The 24,718-nt window shown below is 49.6% G+C and overlaps 3 protein-coding genes across 14 annotated transcripts in view; 1 reads left to right on the plus strand and 2 right to left on the minus strand.

The window, feature by feature from the left end:
• The first annotated feature begins 2,085 nt into the window (after positions 1-2,085).
• LOC115393100 (neurotrypsin-like) lies at positions 2,086-17,887 on the plus strand. Its single transcript, XM_030097927.1, has 14 exons — positions 2,086-2,204; positions 4,946-4,988; positions 11,595-11,837; positions 12,509-12,647; positions 12,729-12,907; positions 13,054-13,201; positions 14,467-14,645; positions 14,928-15,069; positions 15,291-15,511; positions 15,719-15,860; positions 15,955-16,233; positions 16,311-16,433; positions 16,516-16,784; positions 16,968-17,887. The coding sequence occupies exons 1-14, from the start codon at positions 2,088-2,090 to the stop codon at positions 17,432-17,434; spliced, it is 2,691 nt and encodes an 896-aa protein (XP_029953787.1). The 5' UTR covers positions 2,086-2,087; the 3' UTR covers positions 17,435-17,887.
• On the minus strand, positions 5,847-10,235 carry LOC115393103 (tripartite motif-containing protein 60-like). 2 transcript variants are annotated; one of them, XM_030097939.1, is made up of 2 exons: positions 10,171-10,235; positions 5,847-8,540 (listed from the first exon to the last, which is right to left on the minus strand). In XM_030097939.1, the coding sequence occupies exon 2, from the start codon at positions 8,536-8,538 to the stop codon at positions 6,868-6,870; it is 1,671 nt and encodes a 556-aa protein (XP_029953799.1). In that variant the 5' UTR covers positions 8,539-8,540; positions 10,171-10,235; the 3' UTR covers positions 5,847-6,867. The 2 variants fall into 2 exon arrangements, with proteins under 2 accessions (XP_029953799.1, XP_029953801.1); XM_030097941.1 differs by lacking the exon at positions 10,171-10,235 and adding an exon at positions 8,647-8,885.
• Positions 17,888-22,260: 4,373 nt separating the features above from the next.
• Positions 22,261-24,718, minus strand: part of LOC115393101 (calcium/calmodulin-dependent protein kinase type II subunit gamma-like) — a 37,873-nt gene continuing 35,415 nt past the window's right edge. For all 11 annotated transcript variants that reach the window (XM_030097933.1, XM_030097931.1, XM_030097934.1 and 8 more), the window contains 2 exons: positions 24,431-24,667; positions 22,261-24,338 (listed from right to left, as the gene is read on the minus strand). In XM_030097933.1, the coding sequence (XP_029953793.1) occupies positions 24,435-24,667 (233 nt within the window). In that variant the 3' untranslated portion in view covers positions 22,261-24,338; positions 24,431-24,434. The remainder of the gene's footprint in view (positions 24,339-24,430; positions 24,668-24,718) is intronic.

Raw genomic sequence — 24,718 nt, forward strand, 5'->3', positions numbered from 1 at the left:
GGGTGGCTGTCACTCAGCAGGATGACAGATGCTTCCTCTCAGATCTGCAGGATTTTCCCAGCCTGGACTCCAACACAAACTGCTTGATTTCACAGTGAACCATGACACTTTGTTTGGTCCTGAGCAGACCTAAGCAGGTGACGTGACGCCCTCCACAGAGCCTGCACCCTGCATATACGGCCCTGTGTGCAGGAGATATTGCTTTTATTATTGCACTGCTACATCCGTGCTTGTTTACACACAGAGGGAGGAAGACGGAAAATGAAGAAAGAGAGGAATGGGCAGCAGAGACAGAGATAACAGGAGAAGGGACGATGCTGATGTTGATAGAATAAATTGGATTTGAGTTAAAGATAGCGGCGTGTTATCATTCCACAGCGACATCAAAGGCAGAGTTGGCAGGGAAAGCTATAAAACTTTAAAAGGGAGGGGAAAAAAAAGTTAATTTCCCAAGTAATCTCCCTCCCTGGGGCTGGTGGGTAAAACAAAACTCTGTGAAGTAGATGAATTTAGCTAATCTCTGGCGCGCAGCTTCAGGGGATGGCAGAGGCGCAGGGATATAAAACCATCCCCGCTCTGGGTTTGGTGCAGAAACGTTACGAGGCAGAGACATCTCGGGGTTGGAAGACGATTCTCTGAAACCCAAGAGGAAGGACTTTTCATCAGGATCCAGGAGGAGACGCCATGTGAGAGGATGAAAGCCTTGAGTGTCCACAGGTCGAGAAGCAGGGACTGACGGCCGCTCATGTTTCCTGGATGAAAAGCAAAATGTATAAATATACAAAAAAAAATTCATTTGTTTGACAAAGATGTGGTTCAGCACTATTATTGTCCTCATTTTTTGTTAGAGAGGACTTCAGTGTGACAGCACGTCTCCTGCTCTGGACGGTTTTAAAAAAACGACCCTGAAGAGCAGGAAAAAGCTGAACAGACCACTTCTCTCCGGCAGTCCAGTCCAACTGCTGAGTGGAGACAAAACGTCCTGGCAGCAGCTCCCGTTTTTATCTGTGCTGATGTAAAAAGCCTCTTCTTGGATCAGCTTCAAATGCAGCATTTTTCAAGCAACAGACTTTTTGTTGATGACTTTAATCAAAATAAATTTTTTTCCCTCCCCCTTTCTTTCTTATTTTCGGTCCCCGTCAGCCAGAAATTTCTACTTTGCTGATTTCATTTCACAGCCACTCTCCGGTTTGGATGTTTCCCTCACAAAGCTGATTAAATATGATCGGTTTAACAAATGAAAGCTGCAGCGGTGAGAGGAAATCAGGGAATGTTCGCAGTGCTCGCCACTGCAGTTTAGGTGATTTAATGTGGCCATTTTTCCTTTGGAGAGCAGCTTGAGTCTAATGAGGTTACCCAGTATATTTATAGATGACTGCCTGAAGTCTGAGGACCACCTGTCTCCAAAACTATTTTCATGCTTCTCATCGGGCTTTCTCCCATGAGCTCTCCTGACATTCAGGTTTCCAAACCAGCAGGTAGAATAGGTGACAGGAGGGATCCACTGCTCATCCTGAATTATAGGGTTGAAGGTCATGAAAAATCTTTGTGCAATCGATGGATCTTTGTAGAACAGATCCAACATTTGAGCTGAGCTATTTTAGAATTCTTGTTTTGACTCCTCAACTCATAAGATACAAGATACTGAATGATCAGATCAAATACAACAACTTTCAGGTACCTACAGCCGAGAGGGTGTGTGTGTGTGTGTGTGAGAGAGAGAGAGAGAGAGAGAGAGAGAGAGAGAGAGAGAGAGAGAGAGAGAGAGAGAGAGAGAGAGAGAGAGAGAGAGAAAGAGCGAATGAGAGAGAGAGAGATTTGTGGTATCAGGTTTTTGCAGAGCTCAACATTATTTCACCCCTTGGATCGGTTAGTGTGTGTGCATGTGTGTGTGAGTGTGCCGTACGTGTGTGTGTGTGTGTGTGATTCCTTTATAGTGCCGCACCCTGCCTCCTGTGCGTAAAAAAAAAAAAAAAAAGGAAAGAAGCCCTCCCACGTACTCAGCCTCGCAGCCCGTCAGTATTCGGGAGGGAGCGGCGGACGGAGGGCAGGTCGGAGATGGGAGCGGAGCGGCAGCTTCCCGGGCGATGACACGGACACACCGGACACACCGGACACACCGGGCGGGAAGGATGGCTCTCACCAGCCGGGAGATGTTGTGCCTGATCGGAACCGCCTGCCTCTGGCTGCCGCTGCTGGCGGAGGTAGGAGCTTCTCTCCGTCCTGCAGGATGATGGGGTGGATTTTTTTTTTTTTTTTTAATGCAATGTGGCCTCATTTATTTATTCTTATGTGTGCACGTTCCTTTTTTTTTTTCTGAGAAGGAGTAAAAAACAGCTTAATGAGGGCGCTGATAGCTGATCAGTGGATTGATGAGGCTGTTTCAAGCTCAACAATAAACCCTTTAATTCAGGATTACAACAAAGCAGGTGCGGGTCGAGCACCACATGTGTATTCATGCAAATTACTGGCGGCATCTCAGCACATTGTCCAATTACGCGCGGCCGAAACGGTCTCGCACGCGCGCGCACACACCCATGCATGGTCTGTGGCATCTCCCTCTTCCCTCCTCCTCCTCCTCATCCTCCCCGTCTTCCTCCTGCCCCCACGGCGGGGGATCGTGAGAGGAACTCCCGCACGCGAGGGCAGGTGTTGTCAGGTGCGTGCGCGCGAGCAGCATCAGCTGGGAGGCAGCCTCAGTAATGCATGAAGCCAAACAAGTTTACAGCACTCCCTCGCGTGCGTGCGTGCGTGTTGGATCAGCCGCGCGAGGAGTGGCGAGTCAATTAATGATGGAGCAATCAATTAATAATCACATTGATTCGTTTTCACGTTTTTGCTCGCAGTGAGTGAGTTCACGTGCAGCATCTGAGCTGTGCGGGCCGTGCGGGAGTCATTGGAGGAGGACGGCGGTGTGCAGGATTTCATTAGAGCCGAGCAGCCGTGCATGGAGCACAAACAGCCCACTGCAGAGTTTCAGCCTTTTGCCTTCATCAGACAATTCTTGCATTAGTGCAGCAGCAGCGCTTTCTTCTGTTCAACATCAGAGGAGAAACTTCAAAGATGGGAGTATATTGGTAGGAAAACCACACCCGGGGTGATCATGCAAACTCCACACAGAAAGAGGGTTAGGGGGACTTGTAATACTGTCTTCGAGTCTGTGGTGTCCTTCATAATGAAGTGGAGTTTGTTTATTCTGTGATCAGCTTTCAAAATCATAAACCAATGACTGATCATTTGAATTAAAATCTTTTGTATTAAATATACTTTTTAACCAGATACAATTACTGTGTCATATCCACATTTTGGGAAAAATAAATTGCCACTGTTTACTTTCCATGTGATTTACCCGAGAAATGTATTTTGAAAGTACTTATCAATGCACAGAAATCTAATCTTGTTTCCTGCTGCTGTCAGAGCGATTGGTAACAGTTACAGGAGTGTTTGTTACATTAACTTTGTGGGTTTGGTTGTGATCTGAGCTATGCAGCAGTGGTTGTTCGCTACCGTTTGAATCCTCTGAATGACTGTTCCACCTTCACGGGGCTTTAATAAAAGACGTTAGTGTTTTATTTGAACAAAATCAAAAGTGCACCAGTTTCAACTTTAATCTCAGTGTCCAGAGAAATTGAAACAGCGAAAAACAGAGCAATATCAGAATCAAATCGATGTAATCAAGTGATCAATAATCCAGTCAGAAACTGTTAGTTGATCATAAGATCCCACACAGTCAATCACTCCAAGTAAAATACATTTCAGTGTCTCTTTTAAGACGAACTCTGAACTCTGCATCCGAATGGAGCAGAGTCTTTCTGAAGTTTGACTGATTGATTGAAGCTACAGTACATTTATAGACACTGCATCGGCGTTAACTGAAGTGTAAAGTGGGAGGAATCTCTGTTTCCAGTCAGTCCGTCTCCTATTCTGCATCATCCCGATCTGACGTCTTGAAATAACATGTCAGTGAAGCTTCAGCCGCCAAACTGTCACCAAAACATTCATTATAGAAATGGGCTTTGTTAATAAGAAATGTAAAAACAGGAAATCTTGTTGAGAACCTTCCTCCATCCATTCATGTTTTTGTGTCTCTCTCAGCTGCTTCCTTCATTCCCTCTGATATGGCGAAATCTCTCCACTTTACCAGCAAGCCCCCTTTTTTATTTCTTTGTAATCCTGCAGGAGCCTACTCCTGACGGAACAAACACAACATCTTGATTCTCAGCGTGTCCCCGGGCTTCCAGCACCACCTGTTTCTTGAGGACACATGAAGGTTGTCAAGAGTACGAGCAGTAATAAGCAGCAGCGTGTGTCAAAAAAAAAAAAGAAAAAAAACACTTTAGTGAGACTCAAATTGTGCTTTTACAGATTTGACCTCTCTTAGCTTAAAAATCACGAAGTCATAAAAGCAAAGAAAATCAACTCTAATTTGCCAAACTCTTAGCAGGAACAAGGTGCAGGAGTTTTATCAGTTAGGACTAAAAGCTCAGGCTGGAAGCACCACTCCGCCTCGCCTCTCCTCTGCGGGTGAAATGGACTGGCTGATTGCTTATTTATCTCGGCCTTTCTTTGTGTGCGCCTTCTGCTCCTCCGTGATGTGTGTGTGTGTGTGTGTGTGTGTGTTTGCATTACCGTGAGGGCCACGGGACGCAGCTGCCAAGGCGTCACAACCGATACGACTCTAATGGAGCCGTGTGATTGACGTCGGACGGAGAAATCGTCGCCCGTGTTCCGTGGCACGGGTCGCCTGTTCCCGCCGTAATGTCATTAGGAGGAGCAGGGGCCCTGTTTGACTTTGGCTTTCTCTTCGTCCTCTTCAGACTCATAATCTGGTCTCATCTTTCCCCGGCAAAAGGAGGAGAAACCATTTTTGTTGTCGTCTCCGGTCGGATCAGTAAAGGAAGCATGTTAATGTTAACTCGCTGCATGTTTCTCTCTCCTCCTGCAGGTCGTGGCTGAGGACAGCTACTTAAACGAGGTGCAGAACTCAGGTAGGCGGGCGCCGTCTGCACACCCCGTCCCTCCATCCACCCATCCTCTCCCTCCCACACCGTCTCCCCCCTCTGTGCTCTTTCTGCTTTGATTTCCCTCAAGTTTAAGCCACATTTCTGAGTCAGACACTCAGCCGCTCCTCCTCTCCGGTGTGTTTTTTTATTCCTTCGTTCCTCGTCTCTACCTCCACCACGCCGTGCCGACGCCGGCGGGTGGGGGTGGGGTGAGGACCCTCTTCTCTGGCTGGTTTCCATTTCTGCAATACAGTAGACGTTGCTTTCGCTCTCCCAGGCGACAGACCGGTGAATCATGTGCGGAGCACAAACACAAGCACAGCATTCAAACCACCCCGGAGCTCGCTCTTTGTCCATTTTCTCCGGGTTTTATACTCGATAACAGCGAATCAAAATATTCCATAACATGGCCTCTTTGTTGCACATAATTACATCAGAATTAGGTCAAAAAAAATTTTGAATTAGGTAAAAAGGAAAACTGTGAAAACACACTGATGTTCTGTGATTATTAAAATGGGTTTTGTGTTTGAGGGAGCCGGTACCACACACCCACCCCCCATACAGCCAGCCTCCGAGTGAGGACCGTGTCAAATACTCATTGTGGCTGGGAAATGGATTATGGGAGGTTGGGGAGGCGGGGGGGGAGACGGAGCGTTCCCATGGAGATAGGCAGAATATGGTTGTCGTGGCAATAAGGATGGCGAGCGCGCTGGCGGCGGCGGTTGTGTTCGAGCGCCGGATGAATGAAATATAAACTGGAAACACAAACGGAGGATGAGAATGTAGAGCGACGGTGAAAATTAAAAATGAAATTATAGGTGAAGGAGCCAAACAGAAGAAGAGTCGGTTTGTGTTACGTAATGCTTTTGCACTTTATTAAACTTTTATCAGGCTGAAGATAAATATTTAAACACCATTACGGAGCAATAAACCAGCGAAACTTCAATCATCTCAACCTCACAAACACAATACAAACTTGAAAATCAGATTTGCATGAGTGCAGGAATAATAGTCACATAGCTTCAGAGATGCTCGTCCTTCATCACAGTGTTTTGTCACAGAGTTGTTAAAAAAACAAAATATCACAATAAACAAAAATACTGAACGATTCAGGGTCATGTAGTGTGCATAATATTCATTTAATTTTATTTAACTAACAAACTTCGTCCTTCAAATAAAGAGGGACTGCAGGACTGGACGCTTGTAGTGTGGTTTATGGGACTGGCGATAGTATTTAGTGGTACTGTTACCATGGAAACATACAATAGGCTCAAAACTCATCATCAACAATCAAGTGCGGTTCATGACTCCTCCTGAAACGACGCGTGAGAACTTATATGTGAACTGTCCAAAAAAAATAAACTGCAAAAATATCAGTGTCTGCTGGATCCGTGTTCTCAAACGTGAACACTTGCGTATTGTTAAGCCTTGAAATAAACACAGAGACACAACAACAGCGATCACAAGCTTCCTTTCTCATTTCTAGAATCTATTACTATTCTGTCGTTACACCTCACCACTTCAGTAATTTCGGATATTTAATTATTTAGGCTCCTCTGCTTCGTTAATCCAACCAATTACATTCTCTTGAAGATAAATAATTGATCAAGGCAATGATGTTTGCAAACATTTGAGTGGAGAAAAGCTTTGCTCTGAGTAAATCTCATCTTTTGGTTCATTTCCAAAACCCTCTTTGTATTTAAGGCAGGGTGCTTCTAATCCACTTAAACTATTTACTTTCTGCCTTCACAAAAAGTTGCATTAACAGAAAGCAGAAAATGAAATAAGGAGGTTTATCTTTGAAATAATAACAGCTGCATTTTAATGATCAACCTACATCTGGCCGGGTGTCTGACGTCTCTGCCTAATCTGCATGGCAAACGGGGACAATTATCATCGGATCCCAGTTGCAGCCATATTCATTATCGCAGGGATTAAAGTACGGATGGAGCTTCTCTCTGAAGTCACAGTCAGTAAAGGAGTAAATAAGTGCTTCGGTCTTCACGTCAAAGAACGACACTTCACCTCCGTTGTAATCCACGTACACCCCCAGCCTCGTCGCCCCGCCGCGGTACACCGGCACGTCTGGACAGCCGAAGGCTTCGAACCGGTCTTTCAGGAACCAGATGGCCCACAGGCTGGAGTTAAAGGTCCGAGCCAGCGCCGTCTTCCTGGGGATGGACGCCGCCGCCACGCCCAGACAGAACTCCGTCTTTCTGCCCACGGACACCTCGAAGTAGAACCTGCAGGACGAGAAGCCTTTCCGCCCCAGGACGGCCAGGTGCTCGCTGAACGTGGTCGGGTTCAGGGCGCGCCGACGCCACAGGTCGGGGTCCGCGCTGAACCGCACCTGCTTCCCGTCCTCGGATAAAACCAGCAGCGGGTGCGCGGTGTCGGCGTCGAGCACCACGTTCACCTCGTGCTGCTGCGCGCGTCTCAGGGCGCCGTCATTCGGCCCACATGCTCCGCTGGAGTAGTCCTTCATGTCGGAGCTCATCTGGTTCAGCAGCGCTCGCAGCTGAGACGCCAAATTGCTCACCGACTTGTGTATGTGTTGCAGCTCCAGGTGTGTGCTGAGGCTGAATGAAGACAGATCCATGGTGTGCGGCAGGAGCGTCACTTTAGAGAACCTCTGGAGGAAGACGAGGCCGTCTTCAGTCCGCTTCAGCTCCCTCAGCTCCTGTGCAGTCCTCTGCAGCGCGGCAGTCTCCCGCTCCATGTCCCGAATGAATCCGTCTGCGTGTTCTTGGTTGGCTTTCTGCCTCTCCTTCATCGCCCTGACCACGTTGACCTTCAGCTCCGTTATTTCCTGCTCGCTGCTGGCGATCAGCTCCTCGGTCTCGGCTTTTCTTTGTCTCAGTGACTCCTTCACGCGTTGCGTCTTGTTGATCCTTTCCTGGATCTCCTCCTGCACCTTGTCCTCGGCGCTCGCCAGCCGGCGCCTCATCTCCACGCACGCCTGCTGCACGGGAACGACCCTGTGCTGCGTGTGGGACGAGCTCGCGCAGACGGCGCAAAGCACAAGGTTGTCGTCCCTGCAGAAGGACACCAGGAGGCTGTTGTGCTTCGGGCAGATCCTGTCCTCCAGACCCGCCGCCGGTTCAACCAGCGTGTGCCTCTTCAGCCCCGCCGCTCGGTAATGAGGCTCCAGGTGAACGCTGCAGTACGAACTCAGACACTCCACGCACGACCTGACGGCGTCCTTCTTCGTGTCGGTGCAAATGTCACACGGCACCGCGCTTCCGTCGCCGGCCCGCTGCTGATCCCCGACGCCGGCGCAGACGTCCGTCACCTCGAGCGACTTGAAGTGTGAGGCGAGCTCTGAGATGAAGGTGTTGACCTTCAGATCGGGTCTCTGCTGAAAAGACGCCTTGCAGATGGGACACTGACAGGCCTGCGGCCCGTCCCAGTAGGACGAGATGCAGGGCAGACAGAAGTTGTGTCCACATGGGATGGAGGCAGGTTGAAAGAACACATCCAGACAAATGGGACAAAGAAACTGATCCTCAGAGAACACACCGCTGCTGGACGCCATTTCTGAAAAACACAGAAACTTTTAAAGGTGCTGTAGGCAGTATTACCTTCGCAAGATGGCGATTTGACCCATCCAAGATGGCGATTTGAAACCCGGAGTCGTGCCCACCTCGGGGTGCCGAGCGGGGCCAGCAGTGTCGCTGCCGCCTGCGCCGGCGGGTTGATTCACCTGTGACCTTTTCACGGTGGGCCTGGGGTCAAAGCCTTTTTTAAGAACTACAGTAGAAACGGACAGTGTCCTCCGGGGAGTTTTGATGATGTTATGTCCGATGAAGCAGGTAAATATGCGGGCCTGGACTTCCTCGTGTGCGTTCACGAGAAACAGAGCTTTAAAGCGGCGCCCCCTCGACCAATCAGGATAGAGCCTCAGGGGCTCTTCTGATTGGTCAAAGATACCTGGAGCGGTCGAGATTCCTTTTCAGCTCAGAACAGAGACAGATGGAAACGCTGCGCCCTCGCGGTAGTGCAATTATGCTACACTCCTAAAGGATTATCAATGGATACTCTAACATTTAATCCAAAGAAAACACAGAAAAATTAGCACTGACTAGCAAAATCCTGCCTACAGCACCTTTAAATTAAATGAAACAACCCGTTATATTGCACCTTATTCTCACAGTGCAGGTTCTGAAATAACCTCAGTTTTCATAATAAAGTGCAAATAAAATAATCTTACAATTTGTTTTGTTATTCCCTCTTCAGACAGGCAGTATAATATGCTCAACATCAAAGTTCAAGAAAGGATGAGTTATCATGAAAACTGTATAAACTTTAGAATGAAAATGTTCAAAATGCAGGAATAAATGAGTTTTTATGTAGTTTTGGAACAATATTTGTATTTTCTAATATAAGTTTATTAAATAATAGAAAAGTAGGCTTAACTGATTCTCTTGACTGTTGATTGGTTAATTTTTAAAATTGTGGCAGCAGCTCACACTTCATGGAATATGTGACGGTTTTCAAAATATTTCCCTTGCAAACTTCGAAAATGAATCAGAATGCAAGTGAAAAGCAGCAGAGCTACGCGAATAGGTGGTTTCAGAAAACACGAAAACATGCAAATTGAATCAGATATACTTATTTTGAAAACTGAAAATTGTTTTTGTTGCATGTTTTACGTCGTGGGTGTGCAGTTCCTCCGCCAGCCGAGAGGGGGAGCTGTTTCACCGCACTAACACTCGATCCAGCAGCAACGCCAGCGGGATTCAAGTATTTATTTCTGTTTTAATCTTAACTTAATTTTTAACTTTAGTAGTCTGCGGTGAACGACACTGAGTCCAAACAGACGTTTAACAAACTGATTTGCCAGAGTATGTCTCATTGTCCATCTTTTCCATAGAATTGCTGGAAGTTTAAAAACGTGTTAATTCTAAGCGCTACAAATGACTTCACTGTTCTTGGATTAATTTCGAACACAACACAAGACGATAAGCGGGAAGGTTACTGAGGAAAGTTTTTCAGCGTCTGAAATATGTTCGTGTGTATTTATCTGTTCTCAGAGCAGTTCCACCTGCTTTACTTAATTGACTACGGACGACGCAGCTGCAGACGACCAGCAATTTTCCGCTCAAACACCATAAATAAAGAGAGAAAAGTGCACATAAATGCGCGTAAACTGTCGAGAAACACTTACCAGAGAGAAACAGAAAGAGAAGAAGCAGTGACCGTTTGGTTTTCTGCTTTAAATAAGTACTTTCACTTTCTTCCTGTTTTGTTTTTGCTCTGTCTTAAAGGGACAGACACACCGTTATTTCTGAGCTGTCTCACTGAGTGTCCTCTTTATTATTTATACTTCAGGACATATTTCTGTTTCAGTTCTCAGTGCTTTTGCTGCTTTTCCTCTTATCTGCTCCCAATTTGGTCCCGGTGTTTATTCTTTTTCCTGTGTGTGTGTGTGTGTGTGTGTGTGTGTGTGTGTGTGTGTGTGTGTGTGTGTGTGTGTGTGTGTGAGAGAGAGAGAGAGAGAGAAATCTGTCAACGTGGCTTTCGGTGTTAGTTCATGTGTAGAGTGTGCATGAGGCTTGCACGGTGTAGATAATGTTTCAGGATGGCCAAGGTGTGTGTGTGTGTGTCAGACAGATAAGAGTCTGTTTCTGGGTCCTGAAACACCCCTCCGATTAATCATGGTTTTAATGGATGCTTGGCCTCAAGAACAAAATATACAAAAAAAACTGAGAAGAACCCCTAAAGCACTGACGTGGAAGGCCTTTCTCACACATGAAAATATGAGGTTATAATGCTTCTGTTGTGGTCCAGTGGTTTAGATTTAGCAGTGTGTGGTTACCCTGCTTTATTTCCCCAAAGCCTTATAAGAAATGCTTTGATATTGCTGTACCACCTCGTGGTCATGTTTACTTTTTTAAAGATAAAACATCGGTTTGATGCCCCCTAAACAAAGATGTAGATGTGCTCTGCTGTGCACTCTATTTGCTTTATAAACATAGAAAAGAGAACTATTTAAAGGATGCACCACTTTGCACCTGTAAGTTCATTAGCGCGATGCTTCCCTTTTCACCACTCAGCTCGTTATGTTCTTCACTATTCCTGCTTTTCGTGTGATGCTGGTCTCGTGTATCCTGCTGTGGCCTCATTTCGCTCCAGTCTGCTGTCAGCGTTTCCCTCTCAGTCAGTCTCAGCTGCGCTCACACTTTCCCCTCCGACTCGGAGGAGATTACCGGAGGTTTCTGGTCACCGCCATGTTAAAGTGTGAGGACTTCTGAGGCCGTGGAAATTTCTCCGGGTTGAGCGGGGATCAGGAGCAGTGAATGCATTAAGAAGGATCCTGCCGTGGTTCTGGGCAGCGTACGAGGCTCTTCTATAAGCTTTCATGTTCAGATAAAAAATCAGACATGGGGATAATATGACTTGAATAAGGCCAGTCTTACTCCTCTTGGATCTCTTTTCTCCCCAACTTTTCCTTATTTCACTCCCTGTTCTGCTCATTGTCCTCTCTGACCTAAATCCTCCTCTCATCCCAATGATCTTGTTCCTCCGTCTTCTCATTAACTCTCTCTCTCTCTCTCTCTCTCTCTCTCTCTCTCTCTCTCTCGTGTGCAGTGCCTCTGTCCTGCTCCGAGGGATTCACTGAGTTGGGATACTACAACGGCACCGTGTCCCAGACGGACTCGGGCGCCCCGTGCCTGAAGTGGACCGAGTTCCCGGACTACGTCATGCAGTACCCGGGCCGGGGACTGGGAGACCACAGCTTCTGCAGGAACCCGGACCGCGAGTCCAACCCCTGGTGCTTCTTCAGGCAGAACTCGGGGGCGATTGGATGGGCCTACTGCGACTGCCACCAGGGTACCGACACACAGGCCACATGCAGTTACAACAACACCAACAAAAACAGCAACAACGTTCTTGGTGCATTAACGGCAGATCTCTGAATAGACGAGACGCGCCGGGTTATTTGTGGTGACAAACCAACAAAGTTTTAGTGAGTTAATTTCTTGCCCTGAAAGCCCCGAAGCCTCCAGCACAGCAGCAGACTGACACTGTTAAAGACGAGCTGGTGAGAGTACTGCGGGGTTTAGCAGCTGAAGAGACGAGGATAATTCCCTCTGGAGAGCCGAGTTTCAAGTCGAGTGGATGCCGGGCTCTTAAATGTGTCGCGTCACCCGAAACTAAACTTCAAATGAATGCTAATGTTCCCGTGAGCCTGTGGGGCGTGTAAATAGACAAGATGTCGAGCAGCCGCGTTCTGAATCATCACTTCTGTCGGGAGCGGAGCAGTTGTGTTGCTCTGCCGGCTGCTGAGGTGATTCACAGCGAGCCGCTTCCTTGTTAAAGCCGAGAAACCCGGTAAGTTACGGCAGCGATCATGTTCTGTCAGGCCAGCTGTGAATAACAGCCTGCTGGAACGCTCGCCTTGTGGAGGCTGGCTTTGTGCTGCACTGCTCAGAAGAACAACACACTCACAAACAGTCTTGCTTTAAGACTGAAGGTGTTTTTGTTTTTTTTTTAATTTCTAGGCGTGGCTCGTCTGGTTGGCAGCTCTTCCTCTGGCAGTGGGCGAGTTGAGGTCTACCTGAACGGGCAGTGGGGGGCGGTGTGCAACTCCCACTGGACCGACAGAGACGCCAGTGTGATCTGCAGACAGCTGGGTTTGGGGTGAGAACAACCAAAGACAAGTTTTTTTTTTCTTTTTGTTTTCCCCTGCGTGTTATTTATGGTCCTTCCCGTCTCCCGCAGTGAGATCGGCACGGCGCTGCAGCACTCGGAGTTCGGCTCGGGCTCCGGCCTCTTCCACTACGAGCGTCTGGGTTGCCGCGGCGACGAGAACACCCTGAGTAAGTGCAGGAGCCGGACGTTCGTCACCGGCGACTGTAGCCATGGCAACGAGGCGGCAGTGGTGTGCGCAACACCAGAAGGTCAGTGCGACTTCCAGAGCGCCATGGCAACCAGACAGACCACACACACACACACACACACACACACACACAGACAGGACCGTCTCACTGTCGTCATGATTCCTCAATGTAAAGGGAGACCAAGCTGATTTTCGGGCGTCTTTCAGGCAGCGGCCCTCCGCTGCGACTGGTCGGAGGCGAGGAGGACTTCGAAGGTCGGCTGGAGGTTTTCCACGCCGGGAGGTGGGGCTCCGTCTGCGACGACCAGTGGGACGACAGGGATGCAGAGGTGGTGTGCAGACAGCTGGGCTTCGGGTACGTTCGTGTTTCATCGCCGGAAATGGATGCACTCTACGCATGAGTGCTCACAATTAACGTTTAACTTCTCCTTTTTACATTGATTCAATTGCAAAACATCTGCTACAGAAATTCTGAGTGACTGAAGTTGGATTTAAGCAGCTCTACATAAAAATGTCTCAGGCAGATTCATCTGCTGACTATTTTCAGCTGTAGATTATTACACGTTTGGGAACGTGGATCTGACTCAAAATAAAGAGCCTGCGCTCCAGTATGACTCACTCATGTGGTTTTAATTTGTCTTCTGATGACAGTGGAGTTTTGTAACACAAAGGAGGAAAAAAGAAGGGATTTGGATACATGAGCAACACTCAGCTGAACAAACCAGCAGCTTCCATAAATAAAGACGGCGCATGTTCCGCTGCTGTGTTGTGTTCCAGCATTTGATTGCAGTTCAGCACTGATTGTGAGAATATCAGAAGTTTTTCAATATGAATCCACTCTATTAACCATTATAAATGAGGATTCAGCAGATTCTAGAGGAAATAGCATGTCGAAGTTTTGACCTGTGCGTCAATGATCTGGACGGTTTCCACCGATTCGGTGGAAAGTGACATTTCGCAGCCGGGTTTGTGACTGTGCTCCGGTTCATCGGTGTCACACAGCGCAGCAGTTACTTCTCAGCCTGCAGAGGCGTTCAGATTCGCCCTGGTGAAACATCACAGATGAGTCTGAGTGTCAAACAACAATGGAACTGATGCCACAAACAACTGTTCCTGTGTTCTATAAGCACCCAGGGACGCCTCACTGTCTGTGTCTCTGTGTGTGTGTGTGTGTGTGTGTGTGTGTGTGTGTGTGTGTGTGTGTGTGTGTGTGTGTGTGTGTGTGTGTGTGTGAATAATACATGTCCTGATGCCGCTGCACAGGCTCCCACACAGCTGCACGCGCTCTCTGATGTGTTCTGACACTTAAAAGCGAAATGAACGGAAAACGATTTGTTTTCTCCCACCTGGATAGTTTGTTTTTGCTCCGCGGTGGATGTGTGTGTGTGTGTGTGTGTGTGTGTGTGTGTGTGTGTGTGTCAGGTATTTTCACAGATTGTTTCTCGCTGTTTGAGGGAGCCGCCGAGCTATTGATCGTCAACAACTGCGATCACACTCTAAAAAACACTCAATTACAGGTCGTCTTTTTCTCAGTCCAGGAGGGTTACTGGCTGGTTCCCAGCTTCACAGCTGAATTAAACAAAATGTGTGTGTGTGTGTGTGTGTGTGTGTGTGTTGTAGGGGCGTGGCAAAGGCCTGGTCCTGGGCTCACTTCGGTCAGGGTTCAGGTCCAATCCTGCTGGACGCCGTGAAGTGTTCAGGGAATGAGCTCTTCCTGGATCAGTGCCCGCACGGCGACTGGGAGCAGCACAACTGTGACCACATGGAGGATGCCGGCGTCTCCTGCAGCCCATACACAGGTTCACAACACACACACACACACACACAAACATGCTCACAGCCACTGCGCTCAGCTATATATAGCGCCCGAGCATCAATTAATCATTACTTCATGAAACAGCAACATCCTGTTTGTGACGGGCTGAAAGAGGATCTACAAGAGCCGAGAACAAACACATCAAATCATGAGACGACTTCAGTATTAACTGGGAATGCAGCTTCTGTAAAATTTAAACTTTACCATCCGGCTGCAGCTCGTCGGGCACGTCAGCCTTTAATTCAGTATTCTGACTGGGTTTCAGACGGCGTGGTGCGGCTGGTCGGGGGAGACAGTCCCTGGGAGGGCCGGGTGGAGGTGTTCCATAACGGCGACTGGGGGACGGTGTGCGACGACCACTGGAGCCAGCAGCACGCCGAGGTCGTCTGCCGGCAGCTGGGCTACAGGTGGGAATACTGAAGCAGCGCTTTAATCACAGTCAGACGGAGATTGATTTTTTTTCGCCCCTGGGGTTTCTGGTTTCTTCCCTCGGTCCAAACAGATGAGTTTTAGATCATTTGTTGACTCTATAACCTCAGGTTTCAGCTTAAGTCTCTGAATTGAAAAAGACACGACAGAAGAGAATTAAACAGGTGAATCAGACAGTAGATGTCCTCCGCTCCTTCAGGGGTCACGCTGAGGTCGTATCGGGCGGCGCGTTCGGCGAGGGCGTCGGCCTGATCCTCCTGGACGACGTCCAGTGCGACGGGTCCGAGACGTCCCTCCTGGACTGCCGGCACGGGATCTGGGGCCGGACCGACTGCTCCCACAGCGAGGACGTGGGCGTCCGCTGCCGGGCCCGGCCCGGCCAGGAGACCAACGAGGTGCCGGCCATCGCCCCGTCCACAGGTCAGAGTTCACCGACAAACCCTTTGAATGTCGCATGTTGACAGCAGGCAGAATAAAGAGGCGTTTCCTCTCCGCTCCTGTCAAAACACGCCGTCTATTAGAATGAAAACAGCAGCTGAGTGAACGGATGACATTTACCTGCCCCGGCTCTGTACCGGCGCGCCGACATGAATATGAATGGCGAGTGGTCTTGTTTCTCCCTGTCAGGTCCCCTGGTGCGTCTCGCCGGCGGCAGCAGCAGGAAGGAGGGCCGGGTGGAGGTGTACCTTCACGGCGACTGGGGAAGTATTTGTGATTCGGGCTGGAACGACCTCAACGCGGCCGTGGTGTGCAGACAGCTCGGACACAGGTTAACGCTTCATACACACTTCGAGTAAAAAAAAAAAACAAAAAAAAAAGAAAGAAAGAAAGAAATTCACACAGCCTTCCCTGCTGTTCTGCAGCGGCGGGGCCAAGGCGGCCGGCGGGTTCGGTCAGGGGAAAGGACCCATCCACCTGGACCAGGTGCGCTGCACGGGGAAGGAGGAGTTCCTGGGAGAGTGCCCCTCCCTGGGGCAGAGCATCCAGGGCTGCAGGCGCAGGGAGGACGCCGGCGTGAGGTGCGACGTGACGCCGCGGGGGTCGACCGCCAAGACGGAGCCCCGGGAGTCCAGCTGCGGTCTGAGGAAGATGGTGGAGGCCGAAGGGAAGAGAAGGAGCCAAGGGGAGGAGAACATGCTCAGGTGCTTCATCAAAACCTGGACTGATTAATGAAAAGAGACTGAAGTCATGCTCAGGACTCTGTGGCTGTCTTGCTCAGGAGCACGTGGCCGTGGCAGGTGTCGGTGTGGCTCCGGTCCGAGGAGCAGGCCGGCGGTCCTCTCTGCAGCGGCACCCTCATCAGCCCCTGCTGGGTGCTGACCTCTGCCTTCTGTGTGAGCAGGTAAATCCAGCGCATCGCTGTCAATCGGGTCATCTGACCACGCGGGTCTAACCCCGCCCCCCTCCCGGTCTGCCGCCCGCAGGTTCGGCAGCGACCCCTCCAGGTACATGGTGCGCGTGGGGGCGTCGGAGCGCACGCTCACGCCCGAGCGGCTGGTGGTTCACCGCAAGTTCAAGGGCCAGAGCGGCGGACACGACCTGGCCTTGCTCAAGCTGCCCAGCGCCAAGGGTCACTGCGTGACCTTTGACCCCGACACGAACGCGGCGTGCCTTCCCTCCGCCGACACGACGTCGAGCGGGAACTCTCCGTCTTCCTGCGTCGTCATGGTTACGGCAGGCTGGACCGGGCCGGGTGAGGAGCGCCTGACTTTCTCATGAATTCCCATGAAACCAGGAGATGCTGTCATTACTTTGTATTTGGCGCCACCTTGTGGCGAATATCTGTAACACCCAGTGCCTGCTAGACTAGTGTGTTCTGGACAGTGAGGTGTTGTGGTGTCACATTGTTGATGGACGTCCTCCGTCCTCCCCGCAGACGCCGCCATCGCCTCCTGGGTTCCCGTCATGTCCTCCTGGCAGTGCAAGAAGCGCTACGGCGACAGCTTCTCCAGCCACGGCACGCTGTGCGCCGGCAGCCCGCCGGACACCAGCCTGCTGTACGGCGACGGCTGCGGGGGCAACTCCGGCGGCGGCCTGGTGTGCCAGGAGCCGCAGTCCGGCCGCTGGAGCCTGGCCGGGGTCGTGGCCGGGGGCTACGGCTGCGCGGACCCCTCCTCGCCGGCGCTCTACACCCGGGTGAGCCGCTTCCGGGCCTGGATCGACGAGGTCGCCGGGACGGCGGAGGAGGACCCTCACGTGCGCGGCACGCTCGCGCACGGCCGGGAGGAGACGGACGAAGTCAACGAGATCAAGCCCAAGCGCGCGCACGGCCGCCATCAGCACGGCGCCGCCCACACTGGAAACACACACGCGCACCGCGCAGACGCGCAGGTCGCGGTGTGACGGAGGGCCGCCGGCTGAGCGCCTGCGTCACGTGACCCCCTCCCCCCCGGAGACGGCGACCAAACGGCCGCGCGCGCTCATTTCCAAACTCAACCCGGTGGTGTGAATCCCAAAGTGTCCAGCAGTGAGGGCAGAGGAGGCTGAAGTGTGCGTGTGTGTGTGTGTGTGTGTGTGTGTGTGTGTGTGTGTGTGTGTGTGTGTGTGTGTGTGTGTGTGTGTGTGTGTGTGTGTGTGTGTGTGTATTCTTCGGCATGCTGATCAGGGCCTTTCAATGAGACTTTAAAATAATAATTTAAAAATAGATCAGTCAGCATGGCATGTATTTAAAGGACACTAGTGTTAGTTCAGTATCCTGGGGACACTTTAAAGATGGTCAAACGAAAACAAAAATCTATGCTAATTTCGTCTATTTATGTGTCTTCTGTGTGAGTTTTAGCAAATTAGGTTAAAAAAGAGCGAAACTAAACTAGCTGGCAAAAGGCTGGCTGTGTCCTGACGTCCCTCTGAACGTGATTCATGTAAATAAACCCTGAACTCCTGCAGCAGGCCAGGATCCTGCTATTTTGCTTTTTTATAAAAAAAAATTCAGACGTGTGTGATGTTTGTTTTCCAGACAGGGCTTCTCTCTTCAGGCTTCTGCTCTTCTACCTTTACTAGTCAAAGTGCTGTTGTTCATTTAAAGCCTGACTAAGCTACTCAGCTCCGGACCAGACTGGCGATTTTGCACGTTTTGGCGCTTCTGTAACCACCGACTGTTTCAAACACCACCCTGCTGTGTTTCACATCAGTTTACTGTCATTTTAGGAACATTCTAATGTGTGATTAATATTTCTAATGCGTTTAGAATAAGCTGGTCAAACAAGTATTCAAGCAATCGGCGGTCTTTAGAGAGCTGAAACAGCAGAGTGGTGTGAAGAACAGTCATCAAGTGTACATAAACTCCTCCGTTTGTATTGAAGAGCTGAAACGTGCACAGACTCCAGCCGGGTCTTGTCCAGCTGAACGGGACGACCCTGTTCCTCTGAAGCCATCGCGCGCCGACCGTCGGGCCTTTCCGTGTCTTTTTTTTTTTTTTTTTTTTTTTTGTACCGGCTGTAGATAGACGGATAGATAGCTGCCCTCCTCGGACTTCAGTACGTGTCCTGCGTCTGTTCTGGCTTTAGATAGAGCAAACCGGTGAAGTTAAGTGTGGTGTGTAACCAGGAGATGGTGCCGTTGCCGTGCTCTCGCAGGGCCGCCTCTGAGAGCTTCCTTTTTTTTTATACCCTGGACGTGTTTTCTGCTTTGACGTGCTGTGAGCCATTGTGTCGTGAAGCATCGTGCGATCTGTGATCCCGTGTATCCTGTACAGAATCCGCAGCCCCTGTAAATACGGCGTGTTTCCACATTGTATTCCTTCTTTACCCGTGTTGAAGCCATCTGCTGGTCCTCAGTGTACCGTGCTGAATCATGAGTATTAAAACACCTGCAAACAGCACCGGCGCAGTGGTGATGTGCTCTTTTCTCTTCTTCTGCTCTCGAGAGGTTTTCTCTCTGCTCGTGTAAAATAAAGAGACTGTTCACAAATTGACGACTGACTCCAGCTAATTGAGGAGCAAATCTGCTTAGCCGCAGCTTTCCGTGCGGTTAATCTTCCTCTCAGTGTGGACGGCGGTCGCCTGTGGTCGGAGGGGATCAGCCCCTCTCCGCCGAGGACCCTGAACAAAGGGCTTCACCGCCAGGGACGAGTCTGACGAGCGAGAGGAGAAATGATGTTTACTTTACGACGCCGTCTGGTCAGTACAGTTCACCAAGAGCAAACATTTAGCCGAGTTATGACAGAAAAAGACGTGATTGTGATTGTTGAAGGTTAAAGGCTGGCATGGTGGAGCAGTGGTTTGCACTGCAGAGTCACAGCAGACTGTCTTACGACTGTTTCCCTCCACAATCCAGACAATCCAGTGTGTGTGTGTCCATCCTCTCAGCTGTGCAGCAAAACATTCTGAGGCCGGACATGAAAGGGTTACGTCACATCTGCCTGAAACTTGACGTACGGCATAGCAGCACGAGGAGTGGCGTGACCGTCCCGAAACAGAGCGGGCTGATCACAGAGACGGCGGCGACGATCAGTGTGTCTCGTCTCTCGTTTTCCCTCAGCGACGTGTGTGTGTGGATCACCAGAGTCTGCGTGCTTCTTCAGGACGATAACCATCTGCTGCAAGTCCGAGTTTGTTAAATCGCTGATTTAATTGATCAAATTCAATGAATGCCTTGGGGTTGATGCGTTTGTTGATTTGATTTCTTTTTTTCTGGGAACTAACTGATCACGAGAAGCCGTGTTGAAACGCCGGTCTGAGAGATGAAAGCGAAGCTGAAGCGCCTTCCAGGAAGTCGTGCAGCGGACACGGCTTCCTGCTGCAGCTTCTCCCCCCCCCGGGGTTCGATCTTTACCCGGCCTCCGCGTGGAGGAGAGAAGTTTAGAGTAAAACCTGAGGAGGTGTGGGTGAACCTGCTGCAGAGGGGGAGGGCCGTGCATCTGGAGGAGACCGGGAGCTGCAGAGACTCGTTCTGCCGCTGACTCAACCCCGGGCTCCGAGCGGCTCCGGTGTCAGCAGAAGTGCTTCTCAGAACTGAGGACGTGCATCCATCGAGTGCACGTAATAAAGCACTCAGGACTGCTAAGTGCCTCACGAGTCCCACTTTAAATACTCGGATGATCGCCGCTGAAGGGAAACACAGCGGCGGAAAGTATGCATTCAGGGTTGACTGCTGTGACTTCGCTCGGATGGAAAGAACACGTGAAGGAGAATTCATTACAAAAAAATTCAGTTAAAAGTAGTTTTCTGATTCAATTCACCTTCGTGAAAGCTGGAAAGTTTTGAGTTCTCTCCAAATTTATTGACATTTAGGAATCGGAGGTCAGAGGTCAAGAGGTCGCGTCGCCCCCTTTTCGTTCGTAACATCTTCGATAAAGTGTGTGTGTGTGTGGAAGTTAACCGACCGCTGAGTCCTCATTAATCACACAGAAAGCAGGGAAACCAGGGGGAGCTGTCCTACATCCCCCCCCACACACACACACAGACACACACACACCCTTGAAATAACTGGGACCATCATAAATAACAGCACAAAGCCTTTTTTTCATAAAAGGGCTGAAGCGTTACTCAACGCGGCGGCGGAGGGCCGCCGTGATTGTTTTATCCTGCGTGTATGTTAATGGCCTCCGGGCTATGCGGCGTCGTTCGGGCCCTAATCTGCCTCTGCTACGTGGTGACAGACGAGCTCGGGTGGGGGGGGGGGGGGGGGGGGGGGGGGGGGGGGGGCAAATATTAGGCCAGCTGTTGGTGTTCGGAGCATCCCGCCAGCCGCTGAAACCAGATCTGGAGCCGGTTTGTGTCGCTGGGCTCCGATCTGAGGCGCCTCTCCTCAAACAGCCGGCGTCTCCTTGTTTAATGCCACGATTCCCCCCCCCCCCCCCTGAAATCCAGATATTCAGCATGACTAATCAATGTTGCAGCATTACATAATCTGCAGAGCGTGTTGCTTTCTTTTCTTTTTTTTTTTTTTTTGTGTCTTACCAGCTCCTGATTTGGTGATTTCAGGATGAGACGGCGCTGACGAAAAACTAAAATACTGGATGAAATATTAAAAATATGCAAGTGGCCTCTTCTCTCCCTGCTAACAGACAAGAATTCAGACCAGAGAGGGATTATGGGGAAAAATATGAGCTCTTCCAGTAGAACTGATTCTCATGTCATAATTCTTTATGTTTATACAAATAAAGGGACATGTTGACTCATTTTGATGATCACTGTGATGATGGGTTTTCTTCTCACTTTAAGGAAGGCTGAAGGCCTGTGGAGGCTCATAGAGCCAAAATAAGTTTAATAGGATCAAGATGTTAAACTAATCAAGTGAAGACTGCTTCTGATTGGAAGACAGAGACTTTAAACTGGGTAATGTGATCTCCGTCCGCACACACGGAGCTGAATTTTGGATGAAGCGCAGACTAGATTAAGACAGAAATCCTCAACATGTTTTGCTTGGAGATGCAGACAGATTTGAGGTTTTTCTTTTTTAAAACCCATTTGATTCGAACCCAACCTCACACGTCTTTGAGAAATGACGGACTCCAGAGAGACAAACCAGTGCTGAAATAGTATTTTTATTAAATACTTTCAAGATCCAAGTTTGAAGAATAACAAAGCTATGATGAAGACCAACTAACACTCAGACAAACACTTGATAGTCGTCAATTCATGGTTGTATTTCATTGTACATCATGATCATGCAAAAAAACGCCAGCATCCACGTGAAGGCTGGGGGAGAAAGCGCAGCCCAATAATATATCATTACAACGCAGGGAAAACGCTAACATCGAGGGCCTCATACCAAGCTACGGCTCCTGAATCCTTTTTTTTTTTATCATTATTATGACTTTTTTTGGTATTTTTTTTTCCAAAGTTTTGCGTTTTTTTCACGTTTTTCATGTCACCTATTCAACATTCTGGATGGAGGAAGATTCATGTTTCAAAAGATGCAAATATCATATATTAACACTAGCTCCATCCGTATTCAGGTAGGTACATGGTAGAAATGCGTAACTGAAACATGCATATAACTAGGTCTCCCGCTCCGGACCGCACGGTTCAGGTTCTGGAAAAAAAAAAAAAAAAAAAAAAAAAAAAAAACCTGCGACACCCACACACACACACCGACGCTTCCCTCACTTCACACTCCTCCACTGAGCAGGCACCGTTTAAAAACCACCCGGGGTCAAGAAATTAATCCGTTTGGGTCAGAATTTTGAATTTTTGTGTTGTCTTTTAATTCCTCCCTCTTTTCCCTTTTTTTTAATTAATTTTTTTTTTTTTTTTGTTGCGAGGGAGAGTGCAGAACTCCAGCTTGGCAGATCGGCAAAAATTTTTTTTTTTTTACCAAAACGACAAAGTTAACAAGCAACAGCGACGACGACAGAAAAAACTCAAACCAGTAACACGGGAACGGAGAGACGACGGAGACGGAAAGAGAGAGAGAGAGAGAGAGATACAAATAAACATCTCGAGCAGGGACTTGTTCAAACGTGGGGACGGACGGGGGCGGGAGGAAGAGGAGGCTTCACGACACGACCGCTGGGGATGGATGGAGACGACCGGGCGGCAGATATGTTACAGATGGGCGATATGAAACGACGGCTCACAGCATTGTGGGATCGGGAGTTAAGGACACTATCATGGAGGTCTTCGGAGGTTCTGTGGGGGTCAAACTACTCTTAAGCTTTTTTTTTTTTTTTTAAATGAATTTTCTCGTTATTCCCCGTCTTCACAAACAGTCGTGCGGCCATGGGACTCGAGCCGGTCGCCCACGTGAGGAGCGATGAGGAGCTACGGGTGCGGTGAGGAAGAATATTCTAAGAGGTGGACCACCGAGGGACGTGTTGCTCCTGAACTAGAGAGTGGGAGATGAGGGGGGGGGGGGGGGGGGGGGGGGGGGTCACAGAGGTCGTGGGGGTCGTCCCCACTCCCAGATGCACAGGATGAGTGTCTCTTTAGATACATGTACATATATTACACTTTTCTACATATATCTATACATACACTGTATTTACACAGTGATTATAAACAAACCAGGCCCTTGCAGGAAGCAGAGAAACGGAGCGGGAAGGAGGAAATGCTTTAAGAGGGGAAGAAGGGAGGAGAGAAGATGCGGGGGGTGGTGGTGGTGTTGACGAGGGAGAGGCGGCGGGCAATCATGCAAAACGCAGACGCCGAACCCGGCCCACGCTCTCCCCCCCACTGCATACAGACGCAACGCCATGTGACAGCACGCACAGGTTAGCTTCAGAGTCGCACAGTAAAATCCCTCTTATTAAAAACTCGGTTGCTTAAAAAAAAGAAAAAGAAAAAGAAAATTAAAAACAAAAGGAGCCTCAAATAACGAATCAGTCAGACAAAAAAAAACCAACAACAAAAAACAACAAAAAACAATAAAGGCTCCGGGTATTCACAGGAACGCGTCGGGATCAGGACACTAAAAACACAACAGAGACATGTAAGCTCAGGTCAGACCCCGCCCTGCCCCCGCCCCGCCCGCCACAACAACACGTTTCCGTTCAGTCGGAAAAAAAACAAACAAAAAAAACAAAAAAAAAAACAAAAACAAAAACCAAGCACACAAACAAAAACACAAACACGTAAAAAGCCTAAAGTTCTACACTTTGGTGCTTCATGTTTTTGATATCAAGTTTCTCTCGTCGTCACGTTCTCTGACCGAGCCCACTTGATTGGTTTTTCCCTCTTCAATTCAGTTTGCGGTGGGAGAAAGAAAAGCCTCCCTACATCTCGAACGCCGACGCCCAGGTAGCGAGAACAACACACTTCCTACCCGGTAATCCCTAAAAAAAAAAAAAAAAAAAACGCGTCCGAAAGGTCTCAGCCGCTTACGCCGCACACTCCTCTGTGTTCCTCCCTTTTTGTTTTAGATAGTGAATATAAATGCTTGGTTTGGGTTTTGGTGGTTTCTGGTACATCTAGTCATAATTTACACAGTATATTCATAACTCATACTCATAAACTGTCACAAGTTCAACTGTAAATCCTCTCCTCTCCCCCGGGACGTCTCATCTCGCGCGGGCAGAAAAAAGATGGCTGCCAGGGGAGGGATAGAGGGCAAAGGCGCGCCCTCCGGTCAGGCGCCAGATGCATGCATCATCCCATGGGGGCGGAGTCTTGTGTTCAGCCGGCCCCCAGCAGGTCAAAGGAGGGTACGGGATTGGTTGGTATCGTGGAGAGGGATGCGGTCGCGCCCGGCCGGGCTCCTGGCACTGAGCCAATCCACGCAGAGGGCGGGGCCTCTGAAAACACGCTCGCTGAAAAAACACTGCCCCCCAAAACACACACTCCAGTAGACTGGAGGCTCAGGACCACTGAGGAGGAGGAGGAGGAGGAGGAAGAGGAAGCGCAACGTTAAAACACGCACTCTGGACGGAGATGGCACCGCGGGCCGCCGCCTCGGTACCTGATCACTGCAGTGGCGCAGCGGGCGCTCCGGAGCAGTGGAAGTGGACGTTGAGCCACTTGCCGTCGCGGCGGTGCCACACCCGGGTCTCCTCCGACTGGCTGGAGCGCGGGCGGCCCGTGGAGTCCACGAACTGCGTGAGGCGGATGTAGGCGATGCAGGCGGCGTCCTCGCCGATCAGGTGCACGTGGGGGTTGAGCAGGGTGGTGTGCACGGGCTTGCTGTTCTTGCTCAGCACTTGAGGGGTTAAAAAAAAAAGAAAACGCAGGTCAGACAGGTGGGGGGGGG

The sequence above is a fragment of the Salarias fasciatus genome, chromosome 8 (genome assembly GCF_902148845.1).
Source record: "Salarias fasciatus chromosome 8, fSalaFa1.1, whole genome shotgun sequence".
Lineage (NCBI taxonomy): Eukaryota > Metazoa > Chordata > Actinopteri > Blenniiformes > Blenniidae > Salarias > Salarias fasciatus.

Bases quoted from the DNA above. Each gene is read 5' to 3' on its own strand.
- LOC115393100 (XM_030097927.1), top strand. From the start codon at position 2,088: ATGACACGGACACACCGGACACACCGGACACACCGGGCGGGAAGGATG. The intron at 2,205-4,945 runs GTAGGAGCTTCT...CTCCTCCTGCAG, and splicing joins GGCTGCCGCTGCTGGCGGAG to GTCGTGGCTGAGGACAGCTA. The intron at 16,785-16,967 runs GTGAGGAGCGCC...TCCTCCCCGCAG, and splicing joins GGCAGGCTGGACCGGGCCGG to ACGCCGCCATCGCCTCCTGG.
- LOC115393103 (XM_030097939.1), bottom strand. From the start codon at position 8,538: ATGGCGTCCAGCAGCGGTGTGTTCTCTGAGGATCAGTTTCTTTGTCCC.